General features: G+C 38.6%; 1 protein-coding gene across 2 annotated transcripts in view; it reads right to left on the bottom strand.

Moving 5' to 3' along the window:
- Positions 1–16,434, bottom strand: part of ITIH1 (inter-alpha-trypsin inhibitor heavy chain 1) — a 42,794-nt gene extending 26,360 nt beyond the window's left edge. The window contains exons 1-6 of one of the 2 annotated variants that reach the window (XM_027837235.1): positions 16,307–16,434; positions 15,769–15,789; positions 15,228–15,394; positions 14,012–14,116; positions 13,486–13,648; positions 10,866–10,976 (exon numbers count right to left, since the gene is read on the bottom strand). In XM_027837235.1, coding sequence (XP_027693036.1) covers positions 10,866–10,976; positions 13,486–13,648; positions 14,012–14,116; positions 15,228–15,394; positions 15,769–15,789; positions 16,307–16,396 — 657 coding nt within the window. In that variant the 5' untranslated portion in view covers positions 16,397–16,434. Of the gene's footprint in view, positions 1–10,865; positions 10,977–13,485; positions 13,649–14,011; positions 14,117–15,227; positions 15,395–15,768; positions 15,790–16,306 lie in introns of those variants that run through there. The other variant, XM_027837237.1, reaches the window with a different exon arrangement.
- Positions 16,435–27,807: the final 11,373 nt, after the last annotated feature.

Below are 27,807 nucleotides of genomic sequence, written 5' to 3' on the forward strand. Positions count from 1 at the left end.
AATCAAAAAAGGATAAGTCACAGAAAGAAAACTGTAGAACAATATCATCAATGAGTATGGATGCAAGAATTTTAAATAAAATGCTGAAAAATGGAAGACTGATATATTTTTAAAATTCATCATGATCAAGTGGAATTTATATCAGAAGTGCAAAAATCATTCAAAATTAGTAAAAGTCGCAAGCAAAGTCTTTTTTCAGTCTCTGACTGGCCACATCTGTATATGAAGGGGCTAGAAATATATTTAAGCAGGTGACAGAGACAATGACTTTGCTTCAGGTTTGGCATTATATCTGTACTGTTTACTACACTTTTATCTACATGAGGGACCGGAAGAGATTTAGAATTTTAAAATAGAGGAACCCTGAACTTTTTGGTACTTACTGAGTGAATAATCATTTAAAGAGCTTGCCTGCCTGGGTCTGAGAATCTTCTGCTGGGGAGATGAGAGGTCTCAGGAGAAAGGATCTTGAGGAAACAAGAAAGAAAAGCCAGAGCAGAAGTTTTTGCTGGTCTTAAGCCAGAATTTCTGCCTTTTCTAAAAGAGTTTTTAAAAAAAACCATGGCAGAGTCTTTTGGATAAGATGGTGACATCTGAAATGTGATCCCAGAAAGAGCAATAATAAAGAAAATTGACAAGAATGAGAAATAAGCTCCTCCACTCAGTCTATACCTGTCCCAAAAGACAATCAGAAACTGGAAAAGACAGGTGGAAGGGTCTTCCCAAGGAAACCAGTCCACGTGTGAACAAACACAGAAGCCAATAGAAGCAGGAAGTGAGATCAAACCAGAGAAGGGAATATGAACTTGAATAAACCAGCTGGAAGCTATAGAGAAGAGAGACTCCAGAGAAGCCAATATAAGCGTAGGTAAATGGCCAGGCTGGTGGCAGTAGGGAAAGAAACCAGGGCAGGGAAGCCAACATGAGCTCCAAAAAACCAACCTGAAACCAGCCAACCAGTACTTTGTGCAGGTAAGGTCATAAGCTCTAATAATCAGGGACCTAAAGCTAGATCCTGAATGTGTCCTATCAGAACAGAAGTAGGGACAGAACTGGACCCCATAGGTCATTTTGCAGGGAAAAAGGGCCCAGCTGAACACTCCTCAGGATACTGGCAGCCACAGTAGGAAATAAGAACACTTCAGAACATTAACTCCAATGCCAGGAGGGCTGTCCAGGAGGTCTAAGATTCGTCTGACTACCACCATCCCACTGGAGCCTGTCAGGGGTACTTCTAATTAGGGATTTTGTAAGAAGATAGAGATTTGCAGGGTCAAAAGAGAGAATAGAATAAGTGGGGGGTAGGAAAGGATGAAGGGAAATATACTTAGTTTTTCACAACAGGACTACTATGGAAGTGTTTTGCATGACTACACATCTATAACCTGTATCAAGATGCTTGCCTTTTCAATGAGGGTGGGTGGGGAGGGAGGAAGGGAGAAAATTTGTAACCCAAAGTTTTGAAAACACATATTAAAAATAAAAAATGAAAAAAAGAAAGTGACTTGAAACAATCTTCTCATCTCCCTACCAGCTACACTGCTTTTAGACGTGTTAGGACTCCCCCATCACTCCCCCCAATAAGTATTCCTCCCACCCCTTTTTAGCTTCCTTTTGTACCTTGTCTTCACCCATTATATTGTAAGTTCCTTGAGGGCAGTGACTATTTTTTTTAAACTAGTATTTATATCCTCAGACCTTAGCACAGTGCCTGGCATATAGTAGACATTTAATAAATATTTATTGATTAACTGAAAAAAATTAAAAATTAAAAATTTTAAAAATTAAAAAAAGAAGATAGAGTCTTGGTAGTAAATTCATTGAAATACAGAATGCAGCAAACAGAACTCAATTACTCAATATGGTACCTAGAAATAGTAAAGTCAAAAGATTGAGAAATAGAAGAAAGTATAAAGTATCTGCTATAAAAAATTGACATTGAAAGAAGATTGAGGAGAGATAATTTAAGAATTATAGTGCTACCTAAAAACCATTACCAAACAGAAAACCTGGATGCCATATTTTAAGAAATTATAAAAGAGAATTGCCCAGATCTATTAGAACCAGAGACCAAAGTGAAAACAGAAAGAATCAGTTGGTCACCTCCCGAAACATCAACAAACTGAAGTTGCCTAGGATTGTTATAGCCAAAATACAGAAGTTTCCAAGTAAAGAAAAAATGCTGTAAGGGAGTGTAAAGAAGCAGTTCAAGTACCAGAGAACTACAGTCAGGATCCCACAAGACCTGGAAAGCAATTACTATAAAGAAGAAAAAAATCTTAGAGTCTGATCCTCCACAAGGCAAAAGGTAAAGACTTAAAGGTAAAAGGTAAAGAATAACTTATCCTGCAAAACTGTAGATCTTTCTACAGGAGGAAAATGGACCTTTGACAGAAGAAATTTTGAAAAATCAAAGATATATAAACAAAGCTGAAAATAAAAAACAAATCATTTAAAAATGAAAGTAGGAGCTGCTTTTTCAGAATAGTTAATAAAATAAATAAACCATTAGCTAATCTGATACAAAAGGAAGGAACACCAAATTGCAAATATCAAAAATGAAGACAAAGAATTTATCCAAAAGAAAAGGACATAAGGGAAACTATTAGAAACCATTTTGCCCAATTAAGCAATAAAACAGAAAAGAAATTCAATAGAATATTTGCAAAGATATAAAATACTGTTAAAGGAGGAAGACAAGATGGAGGAGTAGAGGCAGCAACCCAACTGAACTCCCCCATATTCCCCTTCAAACAACTTTAAAATAATATCTCTATTCAAATTTTGGAGTGGCAGAGCCAACAAAAGGTCAGAGTAAAACATTTTTATAGTTGAAGACAACTTAGGAGGTTGTTGGAGAGGTCTATAACAACAGAGTGGGGGCTGACCTGGAGTGCGTGTGGAGGCAGCACTACACATAGGCCTTGAAGGCAGCTGTAACAGATGAAGCAACAAACAACTTCATGACTCTTAGCCCAGAGATTGTAAAGGGGTTAGACAACTGGTCAGAAAGAGATTATAGGGGACACCTTTGTGGGTACTGGGTGCAGTTGACACTGATTGGCGACTCTATTGCCTATAGGCAATTTTAGGTCATAATTCCAAGGCAGAGAGAAGCAGTAGCACTTATGGCTTCGAGGAAGCAGGGGGCCCTCCCGGGGGATCAGATCACAGACCAGGAGAGAAATAACCACACCTCTCCCCAGATGACAACACCTTGGAAGCACTAAAAATTTTCAGACCCCCCCAGAACTAACTCTGGAAACAGCAACAAGAAAAGCTTAAAGCTTGGGACAGTGCCTCCTCACCCCTAGGTGAGCAGAGCCCAACTTTAATGCAGTTCAGTCAAGAAATAGACTGGAAAAACAAGCAAACAACAACAACAACAACAAAAAGAACTTGACCACAAAAAGCTACTGGTATCAAGGAAAACCAAGATACAAACCCAGTAGAAGACAGCAGTGTGAAAACAGCTAAAAGCAAGGCCTTAAAGAAAAACACTAATTGAACACAAGCCCAACAAGAATTACTGGAACAGTTAAAGAAAGAGATAAGAGTGGTAGAGGAAAAAGTGGGGAAAAAAATAATAGTGATGAATGAAAATTATAAAAAAAGAATTAACAGCTTGGAAAAATAGCACAAAAAATACTGAAGAAAATAACACCTTAAAAATAAGATTTGACAGGGGCGGCTAGGTGGCAAAGTAGATAAAGCACCGGCCCTGGATCCAGGAGGACCTGAGTTCACATCCGCCCTCAGACACATAGCACTTACTAGCTGTGTGACCCTGGGCAAGTCACTTAACCCCCATTGCCCAACCAAAAAAAAAAAAATACAAGATTTGACATAATGGCAAAAGAAGCACAAAAATTCACTGAAGAGGGGGCAGAACCAAGATGATGTAGTAAAGGCAGGAACTGACACAACGTCTCTGAAGTTCCCCTCCATATAACTTTAAAATAATACCTCAAAATGAATTCTGTAATGGCAAAAATAACAAAAGGATGAAGTAAAACAATATTTCAGCCTAAGACAACTTAGAAGGTCAGCAGGTCTGTCTCACTGGGACAAGAGGGGAACACGGTTGGTGCACATCATGTGTGGCAAGCTAGCAGTGAAGACTCATGCTTGGCGTAAGTGAGCAGCAAGGCCCCTCTGCACAAGACAACCAGCAATAGGCCATGCTAGGTACATGCCAGCAGCGGGCCTTCAGGGCAACTGAATCTGTAGCAGCAACTTCTGGAGCTCTCAGCCCACAGAGAGCAAAGGGTTTGAACAACTGGTCAGAAGGAGGCTACAGGTGACCCTTAGCTGGCATTGGGTGCAGGACTTTGTTGCACTGCCCATATGGGAATCTGGATCGCAGTCCCAGGGCAAGGAGGAGCATTAGAATACCAGAGCTTGAGGCCACAGCGGGGTGGGGCCTCTGGTCACAGTTCCAGGGCAGAAACACTGCTTATAATCTTACAGTCCAGAATTCAGGCCCGGAGAGCATACCACCTTAAATCATACCACTTCAGAAGAATGAAAACTTACTGACCCCCAGAACTAGCTCTGAAAATAGCAGAACAAAAACTCTGAAGCTTCAGACAGTGCCCCCTTCACCCCAGGAGCAGAGATCAACTTTAACATAATTAAAAACCAAAAAATAGACTGGAAAAATGAGTAAGCAACAACAACAACAAAAAAAAAAAGAACCCAACCACAAAAAGTTTTTATGGTGATAGGGAAGAGCAAAACACAAACTCAGAAGAGAAAAACAATGTCAAAACAGCTACATGTAAAGCCTCAAAGAATTATGTGAATTGGTCTCAGGCCCAAAAAGAACCATGGAAAAGCTCAAAAAATGATTTTAAAACTCAAATGAGAGACATAGAGGGAAAATTTGGAAAAGAAATTATGGTGACACAAAAAATCATGAAAAAAGAGTCAAAAGCTTAATAAAGGAAGCAGAAAAAAAAACTAAAGAAAATAATCCCCTTAAAAAACAGAATAGGCCAACTGGTAAAAGAGGCATAAAAATACACTTAAGAGAAGAACTCTTTAGAAAGCAGAATTGGCCAAAAGGAAAAAAGATATACAAAAATTACAAAAATTCACTGAGGAAAACAACTTCTTAAAAAGTAGAGTTGGCCAAATGGAAAAGGAGATACAAAAGCTCACTGAAGAAAATAATTCCTTAAAAATTAAAACTGGACAAGTGGAAGCTAATAACTACATGAGACATCAAGAAATAATAAAACAAAGTCAAACAAATGAAAAAAAACAGAGGAAAATGTAAACTATCTCATTGGAAAAACAACTAACCTGGAAAATAGATTGAGGAAATATGATTTAAGATTTATGGGACTACCTTAAAGCCATGATCAAAAAAAGAGCCTAGATACCATATTTCAAGAATTTTTCAAGGAGAGCTTCCCTGAAATCTTAGGTCCAGAGAGTAAAATAGAAATTTAAAGAATTCACCAATTACCTCCTGCAAGAGATCACAAAATGAAAACTCTCAGGAATATTGTAGCCAAATTCCAGGGCTCCCAGGTCAAGAAAATACTGCAAGCAGTCAGAAAAAAAGAAATTCAAATATCACAGAGTCATGGTCAGGATTGCACAAGATTTAGCACCTTCCACATTAAAGAAGCAGAGAGCTTGGAACATGATATTTTGGAGGGCAAAGGAGCTAGGATTACAACCAAGAATACCCTACCTAGAAAAACTAACTATAATCTTTCAGGGGGAGGTGGGGGGGAGATGTATATTTAATGAAATAGAGAACTTTCAAGTATTCCTGATGAAAAGACCAGAGCTGAATAGAAAATTTGATTTTCAAATGCAAAACTCAAGGGAAGCATAAAAAGGTAAACAGGAAAGGATAATGGTAAGAGATTCAGTAAGATTAAACTGTTTACATTCCTATATAGGAAAATGATATGTGTTACTCCTAAAAACTTTGTCATTATTAGGGTAGTTAGAAAGAATATACATAGACAGAGGGCAGAGGTGTGAGTTGACTATGATATCCAAAAAACAAACAAAATTAAGAAGTGAGAAAAATTGATGCATAGGGAAAGGGGGGAAGGGAGACGTGGAATGAGGTAAATTATCTCACATAGGTGCAAAAGAGCCTTTACAATGGAGGAAAAGATAGGAAGTGGCAGGTCACACTTGAACCTTACCCTCATTGGAATTAGCTGAAAGACGGAATAAAATATACACTCAGTTGGGCATAGAAACCTATCTTACCCTACAGGAAAGTAGGAGGGAAGGGGGATTAGTGAAGGTAGAGGCTAGTAGAAATCAGGGCAGATTGGGGAAGGTGGTGGTCAGAAGCAAAATACCTTTAAGGAGAGACAGGATAAAAGGAGAGAGAGGGAGAAGGATAAATAGGTGGAAAATAGGATAGAGGGAAATACACAGTTGTAATCATAACTGCAAATGTGAATGTGGTGAAGTCACCCATAAAACAAAAGTGGACAGTAGAGTGGATGGAAAACCAGAATCCTACAGTATGTTGTTTATAAGAACACATTTGAAGTAGAGAGACACACATAGAGTAAAGGTAAAGGACTGGAGCAGAATCTATTATGCTTCAGCTGAAGTAAAAAAAAAAAAGCAGGATAGCAATTGTAATCTCAGACAAAGAAAAGCAAAAATAGATCTAATTAAAAGACTTAAGCAAGGAAACTACATCTTTCTAAAAGATACCATAGACAATGAAGTAATATCAATATTAAATATCTAAGCACCAAATGGTATAGCATCTATATTCTTAAAGGAAAGGTTAAATGAGTTACAGGAGGAAATAGACAATAAAACTATACTAGTGGGGAACCTCAAATTTTCACTCTCAAAACTACATAAATCTAGTCAAAAAATAAACAAGAAATAAATTAGCAGGATGAATAGAATTTTAGAAAAGTTAGATATGATGGACCTCTGGAGAAAACTGAATGGGAATAGAAGAAATATACCTTTTTCTCAGTGGTACATGGCACCTATACAAAAACTTACCATGTATTAGGGCATACAAACCTCACAACCAGATGCAGAAAAATTAAATGTGTCCTTTTCATATCATAATGCAATAAAAATAATATTGAACAAAGGGCCATGGAAACATAGATTGAAAATTAATTGGAGATTAAATAATCCAATCCTAAATAATGAGTGGGTTGAAAAACAGATTATAGAAACAATAATTTCATTGAAGAGAATGACAATGAAACAATATACCAAAATTTATGAGTCAAAGCAATACTTAAAGGAAATTTTATATCTCTGAATGCTTACATCAATAAAATATGGAAAGAATAGATCAATGAATTGGGCATGCAACTAAAAAAAAAAACTAGAAAGAGAACACATTAAAAAAAACAACCAATTAGATACCAAATTGGAAATCCTGAAAATCAGAGGAGAGATTAATAAAACTGAAAATATGAAAGCCATTAAACTAATAAATAAAACTAGAAATTGGTTTTATGGGAAAAAATAAAATAGACCATTGGTTAATTTTATTTTTTTAAAAAAAACCAAATTACTAACATCAAAAATGAAAAGGGTGAATTCACCACCAATGAAGAGGAAATTAAAGCAATTATTAGGAGGTATTTTATCCAGTTATATGCCAAAAAAATCTGACAATCCAAGTGAAATGAACGAATATTTACAAAAATGTAAGATGCCCAGATTAACAGAAGAGGAAGTAGACAAGCCATCAATGAACCCCCTAAGAAAAAATTCTCAGGACCAGTTGGATTCACAAGTGAATTCTACCAAATATTTAAAGAACAATTAGTTCCAGTGCTATATAAGCTATTTGGGAAAATAAACAAAAAAGGAATCCTACCCAATTCCTTTTATGACACAAATGTGGTGCTTATACTAAACCAGGAAGAGCTAAAATAGAGAAAGAAAGCTACAGACCAATTTCCCTAATAAATAATAGCTTCAAAAATTTTAAATAAAATACTAGCAAGGAGGTTACATCAATATATCACAAAGATCATACGCTGTGACCAGGTGGGATTTATAGGAATGTAGGACTAATTTAATATTAGGAAAACTATTAGCATAATTGACCATATCAACAAGAAAACCAACAAAAGTTATATGATTATGTCAATAGATACAGAAAAGGCTCTTGACAAAATACAACACTCCTTCCTACTAAAAACTCTAAAAAGCATAGAAATAAATGGAGCTTTCCTTAAAATGAAAAGTAGTATTTATCTAAAACTAATAGCAAGTATTATTTATAATGAGGATATGCTAAAAGCCTTCCCAGTAAGATCAGGGCAAAGCAAGGATTGCCCATCATCACTATTATTATTCAATACTGTACTAGAAATACTAGCTATAACAATAAGAGAAGAAAAAGAAATTGAAATAATTACAATAGGTAATAAGGAAACAAAATTATCACTCTTTGCAGATGATATGATGGTATTCTTGATTAATATCAGAGAATACCAACTAAAAAAACTAGTTGAAATAATTACCAATTTTAGCAGAGTCACAGTATGTAAAATAAACCCATATAAATCATCAGCATTCCATATATTACCAACAAAGTCCAGAAGGAAGAGACAGAAAGAGAAATTCCATTTAAAATAACTGTAGACAATACAAAATACTTAGGAATCTACCTGCCCAGACAAACAGAGAAACTATACAAACACAATTACAAAACACTTTTCATACAAAAAAAGTCAGATCTAACCAATTGGAAAAATATTAATTGCTCAATGGCTGAGCCAGTATAACAAAAATGACAATTCTACCTAAATTAATTTACTTATTCAGTGCCGTACCAAACTACCAAAAATTATTTTATGGAGCTAGAAAAAAATAACATAATTCATTTAGAAGAACAAAAGGTCAAGAATATCAAGGGAATTAATGAGGGAAAAAAATGAAGGAAGGTGGCCTAGCAGTACCAAATCTCAAACTGTATTGCAAGTGGTAATCATCAAAACAATCTGGTACTGGCTAAGAAATAGAGTAGTGCATTAGTTGAAAAGATTAGGTACACAATACATTAGGAAAAGACCATCATAATCTTGTGTTTGATAAACACAAAGTGCCAAACTTTTGGGACAAGAACTGCTGAGAAAACTGGAAAACAGTTTGTCAGAAACTAGGTATAGACCAGGACAGCTAAGTGATGGAATTGATAGAACGCTGAGCCTGGAGTCAGGAAGACTCATCTCCCTCAGTTCAAATCTGGCCTCCGACACTTACTAGCTATGTGACCCTAAGCAAGTCACTTAACCCTGTTTGCCTCATTCCCTCATCTATAAAATGAGCTAGAGAAGGATATATCAAACCCTTCCAGTATCTTTGCCAAGAAAATCCCAAACGGGTTTATGAAGAGTCAGACATTACTGAAAAACAACTGAACAACAGCTATAGATCAACACCTCACACCATATACCAAGATGAGTATATACCAAGTCAAAATGAGTACATGATTTAGATATAAAGGGTAATGCTATAAGCAAATTTGGGGAGTGTGGAATAGTTTACCTGTCAATTCTATAGATAAGGGAGGAATTTATTACCAAACAAGAGACAGAGAGTATTACAGGATGTAAAATGGATGATTTTGATTATAATTAAATTAAAAAGTTTTTGCACAACACAGCCAAGATTAGAAAGAAAGCAGAAAACTGGGAAAAAAATTTCATAGCAAGTGTCTCTCATAAAGGCATCATTTCTCAAACATATAGAGAACTGAGTCAAATTTATAAGCATATAAGTCATTCCCCAATTGATAAATGGTCAAAGGATATGAACAGGCAATTTTCATAAGAAGAAAAAAAGTTCTCTATAGTCATGTGAAAAATATTTAAATCATTATTGATTAGAGAAATGCAAATTAAAACATCTCTGAGGTACCACTTTACATCTTTCAGAAATTACAAATACTGGAGGGGATGTGGAAAAATAGGTACATTCATGTACTGTTGTTGGAGTTGTGAACTAATATAACCACTTTGGAAAACAATTTGGAGCTATGCTCAAAGGGCATGCCCTCTGACTCAGCAATACCACTACTAGGTCTGTATCTCAAAGAGATCATAAAAAAGGGAAAATGACCTACATGTACAAAAATATTTATAGCAGCTCTTTTTGTGGTGGCAAAGAATTGGAAACTGAGAGGATGGCCATCAACTAGGGAATGGTTGAGCAAGTTGTGGTATATGATTGAGACAGAATACTATTGTGCTATAAGAAATGACAAGAAGGATGGGTTCAAAAAAACCTGGGAAGACTTAACATGAACTGAGGCAAGGTGAAATGAGCAGAACCAGGAGAACATTGTATACAGTAACAGCAATAGTGTACAATGATCAGCTGTGAATGACTTAGCTATTCTCAGCAATATAATGATCCAAGAAAATTCCAAAGGACTTACAATGAAAAATGCTATCCACCTCCAGAGAAAGAACTGATGGAATCTGAATATAAATTAAAGCATACTTTTAAAACTTTATTTTTCTTGTGGTTTTTTTTTTTTTTGGTTTGTGTTTTCTTTTGCAACATGGCTAATGTGGAAATATGTTTTGCATGACTGCACGTATATAAGCCATATCAGACTGCTTACCTTCTCAAGGAGGGGGAGGAGAGGGAAGGAGAGAATTCAGGACTCAAAGTTTTTTAAAAGAATGTTTAAAATTGTTATTATATAAAATTGAGAAAAAATAAAATATAAAAATTCAAAAATGAGCATATCCTTTGGCTCAGTTTTCCTACGTCTGAGACTATACCTTAAGGAGGTTAGTGGCAGGATTTTTTTAAAGACTTAATGAAGAAGTCCCCAGGGTTGAAAATATAAGCCTGTATTTTTGAATCACTCAACATACCTTTTTTCCAGAGAAGGATTTTTCAATAAATTGGGTCATGTCCCCGGAAAGGAAAGATGCTTGAGCATCCAACATGCTGATCTCTTGTGGTTCAAAGATGTCTGCTTCAATCTTCAAAGTTTAAAAAAAAACATTATAGTATGACCCCCCCCTCCACCCTATCCACCTCTGTCCCAAACATAACAGTACCCAGGAAAACATAGAAGTACAACCTGAAACAAGTTAAAAGAATGGCAGAGGTGTCAACTCTCTTTGCCCTAACATGTTCAAAGAAAAAGTTCACTTAGCACCATACACAGAGGTGGTAGAAAGTTTGCTGGATTGGAAAGTGGGGGGACCTGTGTTATAGGCTCACCTCTCCCACTAACTCTCTGAATGATTCTCAGAGGTAGATCTGGAGGACAAGTCACTCAGCCTCTCTAGGCCTCTCTACTCTATACAATGAACATGTTGACCCAGGAGATCTCTAAGGTTCCTTCAAACTGTAATGTTTTGCAGTTCTAAGATTCTGGGATGGACAGGGCAGAGACTCACCTGAACCTAATCATACCTTTCAAAATTAACTGATATTCCACTAGTGTCATCAAAAAGCAACTGCTGAAGACCTGAAGAGGGCATTAGTCCCAGCTCCTGTGTCTCATTATCATGACTAGAGATGGGCTTACAAAGGATAACTCCTATTGCTGGTACATGAATAACAAGGACCATTCCATGGAGCATGCTTAGAATTGCCCTTCCTGTTCTGCTTGACCACATGCACATTCTGCAGACTGCTTCCAGTCACGTGTGACTCAGTACTGAAGAACTTGTGCTTTGAGGTGACAGGACGAAGTCCCCTTACTGGCTGGTAAGCAGGAGGAGCTGGTGATATTTAAGAGAGGATGACCCCAGCCTCAAATCTTTCTTCTCTTCCAACCGTCAGAACTGTTTCATGCTGCTTTATATGAAGAGCGGGAAAGGGGTAATTTGCCCTGTTCTCCATCTTGAGTTTATGCCGTGCTAAGGAAAACCCGAACTTGGGTTTGGGGCTACCTCTTTTGTGTTTTTTCTTTATTGTTCTCATCTTGAGTGAACAAGCATCCTGAAATGGATGTGCCCAGGCTTAAATGCAACCTTATGAATCCCAGAGGTCAGGAAGTACTGTGTCCAGTCAGATCAGAGATGACTAGAGACAGGGAGAGGAATTTCCCACCCCTGCTTCAGGACTCTTGGAAAGGATGACCTCCAACAAGAGAATTGGACCAAGCCTGGTTCATTTAACCTGAAGACATAGGTCAGGAGTTGTTTGCACAGTGCAGAGCTGAGGTGAGATCTGAAACACCTAATCAGAAGTCCTGCAAACTGCTTTATGTTCTGATGTGGTTTAAGTATCATTTTCCTAAGAAAGTATAACAGCAGTTATAAGTTACTGAATCCTTTTTAAGTTGTTCTGTCAACACATACTGTGAATCTCTTGTGTCTGTTAGCTTTTCTTTTGTGTGTAGGAAATAGATGCCTGATTTATATTATAATTTGGGAATCTTTCTGCTTCTCTTTGAGGAAACTAGATAAGAACCAAAACCTAAGCTATAAGTCAACCTTCCCCAAGGTTCTGGAGGTAGGGAGATACCAAACCGAGGAGTGTGAGTAAGGAAGTCTAACACCTCTCATTAGAGGCTAGTCTCCCTCCAGGATTGAAACTGGTCCAGACCACATGGGTTTAGAGCAAAGGGGACCCTTAGGAAGGAGTGAGTGCATTGCTCTAGTCCCTTAGGCCTAGCAGTAGGTTGTTTTTTAGTGTTAGATGTGATACTTTCCTTAAGTGATTTAACTTTCTAATCTTTTTCTCCCTGTCATGGTTTAACTGTGCTGAACATCAAAAGGAACTGGTTCTCAGGCACTAAACTTCACCCTACTCTGAGGATCCTTTGAGCCACAAAATAACCAGGGTGACATCTTGCTTGCCTTTCCACCACACCAAGGATCATGGAGCCCCCCATCAAAAAGCCAGTCCTAAAGTCTAGTGTCCATGATTCAATCCCCATTGCTCATCCTCCAGGAGGAAAGTTTCTGAGGAGTCCCTCTTGAGCAACTAATAGGATCTGAGACTGAAAGATACCTCAGAAGTGTTCGATCCAAGGCCACCCCCCCATTTTACATATGAAGAAACTGAGACCTAGGGAGGTTAAATGACTTGCCCAAAGTTGTAAAACTAGTTAGCAAGTAGCAAGGCCCAGATTCGTACCCAAGTCCTCTGACTCTAAACTTAACCAACATTCTTTCCTTTATACCACAATGGTTCAGAGATATACTTTATAACTATATCTATCTTTACATGAAGGACCTCCATTGAGGATGTAGTAAGATTTTGACAATATCAGAGTTGAAAGGGCCCTTAGGGGCCTTAGGGAATATCTATTCCAATCCATTCATTTTAGAAATATGAAAACTGGAGCTTAGAGAGGATAAGGGACCTGCCCAAAGCTGCAGAATGAGGAGGTAACAAAACTAATACTAGCACCCTGGTCCCTACTTGCCTATTTAGGAATCCTCCTTCCAAACTACCCTGTAAGAGGTACAACAAGAGACAGGCCATGGGTCCACTCTCTAAATGCTGAGAGTCAATCCCAGGGAGATTTACCTCAAACTGTTTGACCAGCTGCCTTGGTTTAACTTTAATGACAATTTCATATTTTCCAAAGTGTCGCTTCAATAGCTCCTCATATGTCAACTCAAAGCTGACTTTGCTGCCAGTGCCGATGTTGACTGCAATGTTGAATTTTTCCATTTTCCTCCCAGAGGCCCTAGGGAAAAGGAGAAGAAAACTAATCTCTATACTTTCATGACTCTGAAAGCATCACCCTTAAACAAACATTGCCTTTCACTCAGAGGCCTTGCTTTGTGAATCCAACATGATTAGGTCAATTTTTTTCTCCTAGTCAAGCTCTGATGTTCTCAGTCCTTATAGATTCCTTTCCTTAGCAAGGACTAAATGAGTAAAGCAAATTTCAATACTCAGGGTTCTGGGGGAGCTCTCTAATCTCATTGACATACACATGCATTTCCGCAGGCCAGTTATATCCCTCCAAGCATACATGAGCACACACACACACACACACACACACACACACAATCACCTCATACAGGAAGTCAAGGCAAGAGCTTACCTTACCAGACCTGCAGTCTCTCCTCGAACAACAGCTTTCCGGTATTGCTTCCAGGCAATCACCTTGTCTTTAATATTTCCTGGATATGGGACTCCATCCACCGTACTGTTAAGAAATAAAAGACACAGTAGTAAAATGCATGTCCCTGAAGGGATGCCTGCAGATAACTTCCCAGAAGAACCCTGCCCATTCCGATCAGAGTGCACGCAGCCTTCCTTGGCCTGAACATATCCTGGTCTAGAGAATGCTGGAGTTTCTCACAGTAGACTTTAAGCAAAAAGTCACTCTAGTCCACAGATCAGGTAAATGTTTGAAGGGTAGGGGGTATGTGATCAAATCCTCCCTTACTTTCTGCTGTTATTATTCAGGCATGTCTGATGCTCCATGACCCTGCGGACCATACCATCCGTGGAGTTTTCTTGGCAAGGATATTAGAGTGGTTTGCCGTTTCCTTTTCCAGTGGATTAAGGCAAACAGAGGTTAAGTGATTTGCCCAGGGTCACACAGCTAGTAAGTGTCTAAGGTCAGATTTGAATTAAAGTCTTCCAGGGGACAGCTAGGTGGTACAGTGAATAGAGCTCTGCCCTTGGAGTCAGGAGGACCTGAGTTCAAATCCAGCCTCAGACACTTAACACTTATTAGCTGTGTGACCCTGGGCAAGTCACTTAACCCCAATCGCCTCACCAAAAAGCCAAAAAAAAAAAAATTAAAGTCTTCCTACAGTTTACTTTCTGCAGTGAGATTAAAATAGTTTTCATGTGACTTTTAGTAACCAGCAAGCAATTTGATCACGTGAAGGCCAAGGCCAGAGCTAAGCCAGGAAAGTTGGCCCCTTTTTCCTTCTTCCTCAAATACTAGTTCTATAATGAATAGTTTTCTTTTGGTCAGAGGAACCCAAGAGCAGAAACCTTCCCTGCCTATTCTTGTCCCAAAGAGCCCCGTAGTTTCATCATCACTTTCGGGAAGATTTTGGACAAGGTTCCCTGATTCTTTCCCTAAAGCTAGTAGTATCTATAGAAAAGAAAACTATCGAGCAAAAAAAAAAGGATGGAGTAAATCAAATTATTATCTTTGGCTTTAGGAACTGCAGACTCAGGTACTAGGTATATGGGTCCCCTGAGATTCTCAAGACCTAGGGATGGTCCCTAGTTAGACACCAAGTAGATTTATTTGCACATTCTGATTCACAGAACAAGTTGGGGAAGGGATTACCCACAGGAGGAAATTGCTAATGTAGGCTGTCTTGGGGATCTCAACATCAAAGACAATTTCCTTGGCGGAGCTGCCATGGTTGATGGCTTGGCTGGTGATCACATAATTAGCAAATCGGGAGGTGACTCTGCAGTTAACTTTCATACTCTGAATTTCTATTCCATTGACGATCTATAGATGAAAAATGATTATGCTTTGTTATTGAGGTCTCGGAATGATTGACAAAACTCTTTTCTCAACTTCCTTTTTATCTAGTTCCATGGGTGATAATATCCTCTGTTCCGATTGAAAAAGACCGAAGATCTTTGAAATCACTGAGTGGTTCAGACTTTTAAAGATAATCATCATTGAAGGGGGAGACTAAATCAGAAGCCAAACCCTTGCAAACCAATTATTTAGCACCCAGGAAGAAGACCCAAAATCTCATCTGCATGAGAGGAGTGGCTGGATTAAACATTTCAGAATTTGCATGCTATTAGTGAAGCCTGGGGAAAAAACCCACAATAGCCTATCACCATTCTCCCAAGAATGAAAAGTTTACTTACTGTGCCCTGAGTCTGTCTCTTCTGCAAAATAAAAGCAAGTTCAAGGACTAGGAAAGAGAGCTAAACCAGTAACAATCATCTGATTATAAAACGTGACAATAGAAACTTCTGGTCATTTTTTGTCCCTTTTTATCTCCTCCTTGGAGTCGAGTCCTACCTAGAAAATTCATATTTGTACAAAGGAGGGGTAAAAAGGACAATTTCCTGAGTAATTGTGACAGTGTTAGGGGAAGGGGAAGGATTTCAGGGAAAATAAGCAGTTGTGGTCAGTGCACTTAACAGCTTGTAATGAGTGTGTCCTTTTATTCCTCCCCTCAACTAATGTTTTTTACTTTCCCTGGAAGGATTCAACATGAGCATCTGGACTATTTCAGATTGGCTCATATCCCCAATACCAGCAGAATAAGGCTACACATCAGGGGGACCCATTGTTTTGGGCACCATGGATTTGAACCCCTTTTTTATTCCCAAGTGCATCCCATCCACTACTCTCCACATAATGGGAGGAGTGGCTAATTCATACAATATGGTTACATACCCCAGTGCTCCTAGGCTGGCCTATTAAGCCTGATGCTATGAGACCAGGGAGGGATAACAGGTAGAAGCACAACAGCATCTGACGCTCCATATTGTAAGTCAGCCTCAGTTTGAGGGACTCACATTGATGTTGTACTCTTCCCAAAGTGCTGATCAATACAGTGATGTGGAAACACAGATTAAACATTAGACAGACAAAGGCAAATATTCCAAACTTTAAAAAATCAGAATTCAACAGTTACGTATTTTTTTTTTCCCTTCTGGAGAGGTTGCCCAAACTCTGACTTCTATTAACCTCCAGTAAAAATCAGAACGTATAATTTTCTGTAAAACTGCCATTAATGACAAGGTTTTTTACTGAGACCATCTCTTGAGATTCCATGAGACCTGGTTCGCTCTCATGCATGCAGTGAGTTCTCAATAAGTGGTGATGGCTTAATAAAAAATTAAAACAAAAACTTTTAAAATTCTGTAAAAGTCAACTTTTTAACCCAGATGCTATGCCCATTCTACTTCCACCACCAAGTCAAACATTTCCACAAATTTTCATCACTTCAGATTGGCATTCATATTGAATTTACTTCACCATGTATTTATTACAGTGGCCTCTCATGTGTGACGGGCTGTCCACAGGGCAGCAAAATCAATTTTGAGCTGGAAGGGAGTAGAAGGAGGGAACAGGCATCTATTAAGTGTCTACTATGTGCTAGGTGCTATGTTAAGCATTTTATAAATAGATCTCATTTGATCCAGGCTGATCCCTTTGGATCCCTTCATAATGCCATCTACATTTGTTAGAATGATAGCCATGCCATTGTTTCTTCCATCATTGTTTCTTTAAATAATCCAAAAACCCTTATTCTCTTTACTACATACAGAGCTAGTCCTTCTTCAGGATATGGTGGAGACACAGGTCAGATCTCCATAGTTCACCTTGACTCTGACTTCTGATAAGACTAGAGAGAGAAAGGCACAGTTTGTTTCTCTATTTGGTTAATCTGTACTTTGTAACCCTGGGGGCAGATTCTGGGAAAGGATGAATTGTCAATAGACCTAGAGGAGTAAACTTTCAAGTTCAACCTTTGTTGAAGAGATCACTATCAAAGATAAAGAAAAGGTTATCATCAACATGGCCCACATTTATATAGTATACTAAACTTGATAAATTTCTTCAGAATAACGTTATGAAGTAGACACTTCAAATATCATTCTCCCCATTTTATAGATGGCATAATTGAGGCTCAGAGGAACTAATTTTGTTTTTAGTATTTATTTTATTATTTAAAAAAATTTTTGAGTTCCAAATTCTATACCTCCTTCCAGCCCCTCCTCTACCCACAATATGATATCCATTAGACATGTGAAATCATGCAAAATATATTTCCATATTAGCCATGTTGCCAAAATAAAAAGCAAGAAAAATAAAGTGAGAAAATTATACTTCAGTTTGCACTCTGAGTGCTTCAGTTCTCTCTCTCTATCTGGAGGTGGATAGCAATTTTCATCATGAGTCCTTTGGAATTGTCTTGGATCATTGTATTGATCAGAGTAGCTAAGTCTTTCACAACTGATCATCATTACAATATTGCTGTTACTGTGTACAATGATCTCCTGGTTCTGCTCACTTCACACCAGTCCATATAGACCTTCCCAGACTTTTCTGAAATCATCCCCCTTGTAATTTATTGTAGCACAATAGTGTTCCATCACAATGATATACCACAACTTTCTCAGCCATTCCCCAACTAATGGACATCCTCTCAATTTCCAATGCTTTGCCACCACAAAAAGAGCTGCTATAAATATTTGAGGTCCTTTTCCTTGTTCTTCAATTTTTTTGGGATATAGACCTAGTGGTTATATTGCTGGGTCAAAGGGAATGCACAGTTTTATAAACCCTTTAAGTATAGTCCTAAATGGTTATCCAGAGCAGTTAGACTAGATCACAACTCCAGGTTCACTAGTGTACCTATTTTCCTACATCCCCTCTAGCATTGATCTTTTCTGATAGGTGTGAGGTGGTACCTCAGAGTTGTTTTAATTTGCATTTCTCTAATAAATAGTGATTTAGAGCATTTTTTCATATGACTATAAATAGTTTTTAATTCTTCTTCTGAAAACTGCATGTTCATGTTTCTTGTTCATGTATCAATTGGGGATTGGCTCTTATTTTTATAAATTTGACTCAGTTCCCTACATATGTGAGAAATGAGGTCTTTATCTGGGAAACTTGCTATAAAAATGCTTAATATTGTTGTCTGTGGCACCTTTTGGCAAAATGTCATTTCCCTGATTATCTCTTTTTAATTAAATCTATTTTTGCTTTTGCTTTGTCTGAAATGATAGCTACCCCTGTCTTTTTTACTTCAAGTGAAGCATAATAGATTCTGCTGCAGTCCTCTGTGTGTGTGTGTGTGTGTGTGTGTGTGTGTGTGTGCGTGTCTATCTGAAGTGTGTCTCTTGTAAATGACTTATTGGATTCTGATTTCTATTCCATTCTGTTATCCATCTCTGTTTTGCAGGTGAGTTCAGCCCCTTCATATTCACAGTTATGATTACTAACTATATGTTTCCCTCAATCCTATTTTCTTCTGTTTGTCTTTCTCTTTTTTATCCTGCCACTCCTCAAAAGCCTGTTTTGCTTTTGGTACCACTGCCTCCCTTAATCTACCCTTCCTTTTATTGCCCTTTCCCTTCTGCTTCCCCATGGGGTAAGATACATTTCTATACCTGACTGAATGTGTATAAATATTCTTCCCTCTCTACCCAATTCTGATGAGAGGTTCAAGTATTGTGACCCCCCTATTTTCCCATCCCCTGTAAAAGCTCTTCCCTGTGTGCCTCTTTTTTGTGAGAAATTTCCACCATTCATCCTTTCCCTTCCCTCTGCTCCCAATGCATACTTCTTTCTCACTCCTTTATTTTTTTTAGATTATCTCAGCATAATTGACTCATACCCATGCCCTCTGTCTAGACAGACTTCTTCTAACTGCCATAATAATGATAAAAGTTCTTGGGAGTTACATGAATCATCTTTCCATATAGGAATGTAAATAGTTTAACCTTATTAAGTCCCTTATGATTTCTCTTTCATATTTGCCTTTTTTATCTTTCTTTTGAGTCTTGTGTCTGAATGTCAAATTCTCTATTCAGTTCTGGTCTTTTCTTCAGGAATACTTAAAAGTCCTATATTTCATTAAATATCATTTTTCCCCTGGAAGGATTATACTCAGTTTTGCTGGGGAGGTTACTCTTGGTTGTAGTCCTAGCTCCTTTGCCCTGCAGAATATCATATTCTAAGCACTCTGTTCTTTTGATGTACAAGCGGCTAAATCTTATGCAGTCCTGACCTTGACTCTATGATATGTGGATTGTTTCTTTTTGGCGGCTTACAATATTTTCTCCTTGACATGGGAGCTCTGGAATTTAGCTATAACATTCTTGGGAATTTTCATTTTATGATTTCTTTCAGGAAGTGATTGATGAATTCTTTCAATTTCTATTTTGCCCTCTGTACCTAAGATATCAGGGAAGTTTTCCTTTATAATTTCTTGAAATATGGTGTCTAGATATTTTTTTAAAATCATGGCTTTCAGATAGTCTAATAATTCTTAAAATTGTCTCTCCTTGATCTATTTTCCAGGTCAGTTGTTTTTCCAATGAGATATTTCACATTTTCTTCTATTTTTTCATTCTTTTGACTTTGTTTTATTGTTTCTTTATGTCTCATGGAGTCATTAGCTTCTACTTGCTCAATTATAACTTTTAAAGAATTATTTTCTTCAGTGAGCTTTTATACCTCTTTTTCCATTTGGCCAATTTTGCTTTTTAAGGTGTTCTTTTCTTCGATGAGTTTTTGTAACTCCTTTTCCATTTGGTCTATTCTGCTCTTTAAAGAGTTCTTTTTTTTTTAGTGAATTTTTGTGCTTCTTTTACCATTAGAGCAATTCTATTTTTTAAGGTGTTATTTTCTTCAGTATTTTTTGTGCCTCTTTCACCAAGCTGTTAGTGTTCTTTTCATATTTTTCTTGCATCACTCTCATTTATTTACCCAAATTTTCCTCTACCACTCTTATCTGGGTTTTTTTTAACTTATCCAGGAATTCTTGTTGGGTTTGTATCCAATTAGCATTTGACTTTGAGGCTTTGCTTATAGCCACTTTCATACTGTTGTCTTCTTCTGAGTTTGTATCTTGGTCTTCCTTGCCACTGTAGTAGCTTCTTATGGTTAAGTTCCTTTTTTGTTATTGTTTGATCATTTTTTTTAACCTATTTCTTGACTTTGGACTATGTTAAAGTAGGTCTCTGCTCACCTGAGAGTGAGGAGGCACTGTCCCAAGCTTCAGGCTTTTTCATGCTGCTGTTTTCAAAGCTAGTTCTAGGGGTCTGCAAATTTTCAGTGTTTTCATGGTGGTGTGATCCAAGGAGAGGCGTGGTCACTGCTCTCATGATCTGCACTCTAGTCTTTACCCAGGAAGGTCCTCTCTGCAAGGAATCAATTATCTCAATGGTACACCAAGTTTTTAGAGAATCTAGCCTTCTATCTGAGCCCTTTGCCTCTTAGGAAGAAATGAAGATTGTACTTGTGGAATCCAGTGCTCCATGAAGTAGCAACAATGGACCAAAAGCCAAAGTATGGAAGGTGCAAGCACTAGCACTCTTCTCCCCTCAGAGGAACTAATGACTTATACAGACCTAGGACTCAATTCCAATTCTTCTGATTCCTGGACTAGTCAATGCTCTTTCCAACATACCATTCTGCTCTATTGATAACATGTATCTGGTGTTTAAGAGTTTTTCCATATTCTTATGGACAAGATAGAGAGAGCTAAGCTGGATTATAGAATGATTAAATAGATTCATTGCTGCTTTGACTGGATTATCAATACAATTGATAAATGGACTGATAATCTAGTGTTCCACAGGGCTCTGTTCTTGGCCCTATTCCATTTGATATTTTAATTGATAATTTTAATGAAGATATGCTAATAAAATTTGTGGGTGATAAAATGCTGGGATGGTTGGCTAACATATCAGAATACACAATCAGAATCAGGATGAAATCTAATAGTTGCATAACTTTGAGCAAGTCATTTGACCTTCTTGAGACACAATTTTCTCAACTGTATAAGAGGCTTTGACTAGAATCGCTAGATGATGTCTAAGGTCCTTTCTAATTCTATTATTTTAAGATGCTGGTGTAACTCCTAACCCAGAATCCACTACTTTGGGCTTAAAAGGACTGGGTTTGATAATGGAGGTTATGCCCAAAAAGTCACTCTTTCTTTTACTTATTACTCCCACCCAATCATTACTCTGGAAAATCACTGAATATAGCTCCTGTCTACATTACAGGTATGGGTAAAAGGCTCTTACAGATCCCATACAACTACTCACAGTAACAAATAGAATCAGGCACAGTATGAGATGGCCTTTATCTACCCCACAGAAAGAGTAGAAAATTCAAAAGACTCACAAAAACAAATACAGAAGACGCATAAAGGAACTCATAAGAGCACACAAAAATCAACGCAATTGTCTTCCCTCTCCAGTGAGTCCTGCTTTTCCATGACTGTCCTAAATTTCTCAGATTCAGTGCTATCCTGTGGTTTTAACTCCCTTCAGAAGGGAACTAAATCTGGAGTTGGCAGTGAGCAACCTCCAAAATTTTAGGGAACCTTTCTTTCCCATAGGGCCCAATGTGGTCCCTCCTATATTTGTAGTACCATACTGTGATTTAGACTCTCCAAATGGATAACATACTTTGGACTTGATAGATAATAAGCAACCCATTTTTTCATTTGTTCTGCATTGTCAGAGTAACTCATTGTAATAGCAGAGTACAAAGTACAAGACCTTCCATACTTTGCCTTTTGGTCCATTGTTGCTATTTCATGGAGCACTGGATTCCACAAGTACAATCTTCATTTCTTCCTAAGAGGCAAAGGGCTCAGATAGAAGGCTAGATTCTCTAAAAACTTGGTGTACCATTGAGATAATTGATCCCTAAATTGGAGCTTCCTTTCTCTTGATAGAAGGCCAATTTCTAGGGCTCTCTGTCTAAAAAATCCCTGGCCCTACCCCAACTAAAAGGTTAGAGTTCAAGAACAACATTATCCAGACATTCCCAATCGGACTTCATAGATGAGTGCATATGTGCCTTAGTCATGTGGCTTTCCAAAGTTACCATTAATAGTCCTGCACTTCAGAGAGGGGAACCCTACCCCATCAACTTCTGTTCTCTCAGGATTTCTCCTGAAAGGTGGAAAAGGAAAAAGTTGGGGGAAAAAAAGTTTATCAAGTCCCCTTTATAGGTGAGGTCAAAGGGTACCTCTCAACAGAATTCATTCTCCTGAGTTTGAGCCAAGCAATTCATCCCAGGGGCAGCCCCTATCAGAGAAATATAACCTTTAGAGATACCAAGGAGTAGCTCCAGACCCAACAATTTATATTTGGGGCAACCTTGGTTACTAAGCCACTACCAGGAGATATTATTTGCCTTCTCAACAAGGTGCCATCGAACATATCCTAATCATATATAGGGAGACACTTTCAAAAGTCCCACTAAAAGTCTCACCACATGATAAGGTCATCAAGTTGACTAAAAAACTTGCCTATTACAATAATGAAAATGCTACATTTAAGACAAATAGTTGAAAGCATAGAGTATGTTCAGGAAAGAGTGAGTAGGTCCAATTTAGCCAGGAAGTAGGATAGATGTATATTTTAAGATTTTTCAAAGTGTCTTTGATTCCCTTGTCCATCCACTCAGGTAATGGGGAGCAAATGAAGAAGGCTTCTGAGATGTCATAATCAGAGCAGTGCATTAGGAAAATTACTCTGGAAGGATGGTTTGGAAGGGAAGAGACTAGAGACAGGGAGGCCACTTAGAAGGGTATTACAATGGTCGGGGAGAGAAAACAAGAACCTGGGCAACAAGAATGGAAAGGAGTAGACAGACAGAGATTTTATATATATATATATATATATATATATATATTTATATATGCATATATATATGCAATTAAAGGAAAAGATCCTAATAAAATATTAAACTATTTATATATCTCCTAATTTTCTCCTAATCTTGGTTAATGTACATATAGATACTTTTACTCAATTGTCATAGTACTATGTTTAATCTATCTCAAGTCCTATTTTTTTCAGCATGGTCCATGTAATTTGAATTTTTAATAGCTCTATATTATTCCATGTCAATGTATCATCCTTTGCTTTGGAATCATTGCCATTTAAGTTTTCCTATTATAAATAGAGCTTCTAAGAACATCTTTGGTACAAATTACTTTTCTTTTAGCATATTTCTTTGGGTTATATTCCCAATAAGTGATCAAAGATTCCTCCTTCCCCCAAAAAAAATCTTTTAGCAAGAACAATTCTACAGCCCTTGCTAAATGTTGCCAACTTGTGACACCAACCATGAGTAAATGAACCTGTATCCCCAGTACCTGGACAACACTGAGTTTTGCTAATACGTGAGTAATGGTACTTCAAAGTTGGTTTAAATTGCATTTCTTCTATTACCAATAAGGTTGTACATTTTTCATGTGATTTTTGTTACCTTCTCCAGCTCAGGGTGTCACATAAATAAATGCTTGTTGAATGACTTTGTAGCCCAGAGGTTTCTCCTTTCAACAGTGGCACTTGCTCGGCATGGACAGAAAAAGACAGGTATGTAAAGGGCAACAGCAGTACCCACCTATCTTCCAGGAGGCAGGCTGGTAGTCACTCAGGGTGCAAAACCTGCACAAGCCACTAGATGGCTTGCTAAGACTTGAACTACTAGCTTGAGTGTGTCAGTGTGGTAGTGCTGACGTGGCTTGCTTAAATTTAGTCCCAACTCAAGTATTCCATTGAGTTCCTCGAGAGCTCTGCATCTCCAATACCTAGTACAGTACTTAGTATTAGTACAGTGCCTGGTACATAGTAGCTGCTTAATAAATGTTTATTGATCTATAATAAGCACTTGATAAATGTTTTTTGATTGATAAAATGATTAGTGCCTTACCCAGATTCTTTTTCTAGCGTATAAAAATTTCCAATATGATTCATCAAAATAGCTTGTAATGACCAGCACTGGGGTACACAATTGTAATTCCTGCTCCTGGGGAGTCTGAAGCCAGTAGATCACTTGAGCTTAGGAGTTCTGAGCTCCAGTAGGGCGAATGCCAATCAGATGACCACACCAAGTCTGGCACCAATATGGTGAGGCCTCCCAGGAGCCAGGGTTCAGGGGACAAAGGGGAGAGGAAGAGAGAGAGAGAGAGAGAGAGAGAGTAGTTTGGCTGGCCAAACTAGGTGTCCTACATGTGCTGAACGGATTTTTAAAAAATTTTTTGTATATAAAAATGTCTGTTGAACTTAATGCTGTGGAATTATAATGATCAAGTTTGACCTGAAAGAAGAGATATGGGAAGATAGCTCTTTCTTAAAGTGGGAGACTATGAATGTGAAACACTGTATACAATATCAGATTTTTTGATTGTTGGTTCGTTTTGCTGAAATTTTCCCCTCTCATTTTTATTCTTCACCATAAGGGATGGTTGGGGGGAAGGAGGGGAGAAGAAAGATACACTGGGAAATGTAGGTAATGTCAAAATAATCAATTCAAATTTATTTTAAGATTTTTAAAAGTGTTTTTGAGTCCTTTGTCCATCTACTCAGGTTTTTTTGTTTTTGTTTTTTGCAAGACAGCAAAAATCTCAAGATGATTCTAAGCAGAGCAACTATTTTCTGGGACACAGGGCCATTGACAGAGAATTCTGCTTTTAGCTTAGTTTCTAAAACTAGTAATAGGGGATTACATTTCAGAGAGTGGTCCTGTGATCCTGAATTCACTGTCCCAACTGTCTTCTATCAAGAAGAGAAACAGGCATTTGAAGTAAGTAAAAATGCTTTGAGAAATCCAAGCACCTCTGGATACATGAATGTTAAAAGTGAGCACTGGGTCAATTATCTTTATAGTGCCTAGCATAACCTTCAAGAGTAATATGGGATGACTTTTCAACAAATATGTAAGCATCACTTCCTGCGTGTAAGATATTTCAATTGCTAAGTATCCAAAGGTAGATGTAACACAGACCCTGTTCTCTAAAGGTTCTTGCAAATCTTACAGCTAATGGGAACTGGAGATGGAAAGATAATTATGACATAAGAGTGAGGTAAGCAAGGACAGGGGTTCAGGTAATGAGAAATCTGAAGAAGGAAAGCATGTTTTCAATTTTCATTCGTGGAAAGACATAGGATCTGAGTTGGACCCTGAAAACAAAGATTTCGGGTGGACAGTGTAAGCAAAGACACACAGAAGAGGGCATAATGGAGGACTCAGAGTAGTCTACTTTGGCTGGATTTTAGGCTGTAAAATACATGAAGAGTTAAGACTGGAAAAGTACATTGTGGAGGGTTCATTAAGGATATGTCACAATGGCAACCAAACAATTGTAGATCTGAGCAATCAAAAACAAAAAACAATTTAATTCAGTGAAGAAATGTTGTTGGGATTGGTCTTAAGGATTGGACTGCTGAAATCCCTCCTGATTCTGAGAATCTAGAATTCTAAGGTTGGTCAGACCAAATGGTGGTGTTAATGACTCTCGTAGAGGACTCAGTATCAAAATGTTACATATGTAGAGGAAAATATCATAGGGTCATGGACAGAGCTGGAAAAGTCCTTAGATACCAACCAATCCAACCCCTTCATTTTACAAATGATGAAACTGAGGTCTCATGGGGTTAAAAATAAATAGCAGAGACAGTATTTGAACTCAGGTCCTCTAAGTGCAAGGCCAGTGTTAATAAATAACAAGGTCAAAGGATAAGATCTTTGTTGGGGGAGGGGAGAACAGAGACCAGAAAGGAAAGATTCAGAGAGCTTAGTCGAAGACCAGAACTGAAAGAAAGGGAACTAGTTCAGAAAGTGGACTCAGATTGACTGCACAGCCTTTTCCAGGAAGATGAAAGGTATGGAGATGCCCTGGCAGAATGTCTCAGTGCTAGAGAAAGCAGCCATGGAGAGGCAGCAGTATATCAGCAAAGCACTAGTGTAAAATAGTTTCTGGAGGGGTGTTAATGCTGCTCCAGGAGAGGCCCATTTCTTGGCCTGAGAAATGGCAGCAACTGAAGGCAGTGATGGAATAGTGAGAGTTCCTGGACCTACTCGCAAGGACAGAGATGGCAGGGTTCTTGGATCAAGATGAGGAGTTCTAGCACCAAGATGACCTAGCAAGAGACAAAACCATAAGGTAGAACAGCAACCTGGCCCTTTCCCCTCTAACTTCTCCTCACAGGGCAGGTCTCTCTGAGTTTGAGCAATCCCTGACACTATTTTTACTGTACTGCCATATATCTGTATCCACCCTGCTACCTTCCCTTGCTTGCCTCTTCTGTACATAACTTTTTGTAAAAAAAAAAAAAAATCTAAATCATGCAGTGAGTTCCCTTTTGTTTCCACAGTCTCTTCAGACAACTCCCCCTTTTTCTTTCTCCTCACAACTGTTTCTCTTTGAGCTTTCAGCATTTCATCCTTGACAGTTCTCCTATGCCTCCTGGACTGAAATCAGTCTTGTAGAGTTTTAACCTTTGGGATTATTTTCAAGCATTCATTTAGCCAGATACTGCAGGGGCCTCTGGGGATACAAAGATAAAAGTAAAATAGTCCCTACCCTCAAGGGGCTTATAGTCTAGTGGGACTCGGAAGAGAAAACAGAGAGAGAGAATGTGGTACAAAACTTTATATGTGTATGTACGTGTGTGTCTAAATATATGATATATATGTAGGTATGTTTAAACAAAAACATATATAAAACAAACACAAAATGACCTAACAAGGGAAAGGCACTTGTGGCTGGGAGGGAGAAGTGGAAGAGAGGGAAAGGGACACCTTAGTAGGGCCAGGCTAAGCACCAGGGATACGAGGAAAGGCAAAAAGACAGTGCCTGCCCTCAAGGAGCTCACAATCTAAAGGAGCCAACATGAGGACAACTATGGCCTAACAAACTATGGCCAGGATAAAATGGAGACAATCCACGGTATTAAGAGGCTTTGGGAAGGGCTTCCTGTAGAAAGTAGGTGATGGAGATGAGGGGGGATCGATGGCGAATGGGCCCCCGCGGGGTCCCCCGCCCCGCCCCCATTGGCCCCTCAGTCTCCGTTAGAATCAGTGAGATTCTCCCTGAGGTTCTGCGAGGGGCGGAGACAGGGAGGCGCGCGGTGCCCGGCTACACTCGGGCCAACGAGCCCAGGAGACGTTCTGGCCACCGGTGGGAAAGAACGGCCGAGTGTTCTCGATGGCTGGTCCTCCGGGGCATGCGCAGTGGCGGGGCAGGGATCGCTATGGCAGCGGCGTCGGCTTGGCTCCGGCCGCGGGGCTCCGGTTAGGCCCAGGCGCCTCCACCGCCCCGTGAATGAGCTTCTAGGCTTCCCGCTGCTCCTGCCGGGGAATGAGCGGCGCCTCGGCCCCAGCCGCCGCCGCCGCCCGCGGAGACC

The sequence above is a fragment of the Vombatus ursinus genome, unplaced genomic scaffold, assembly GCF_900497805.2.
Source record: "Vombatus ursinus unplaced genomic scaffold, bare-nosed wombat genome assembly UNPS02014820.1, whole genome shotgun sequence".
Taxonomy (NCBI): Eukaryota; Metazoa; Chordata; class Mammalia; order Diprotodontia; family Vombatidae; genus Vombatus; species Vombatus ursinus.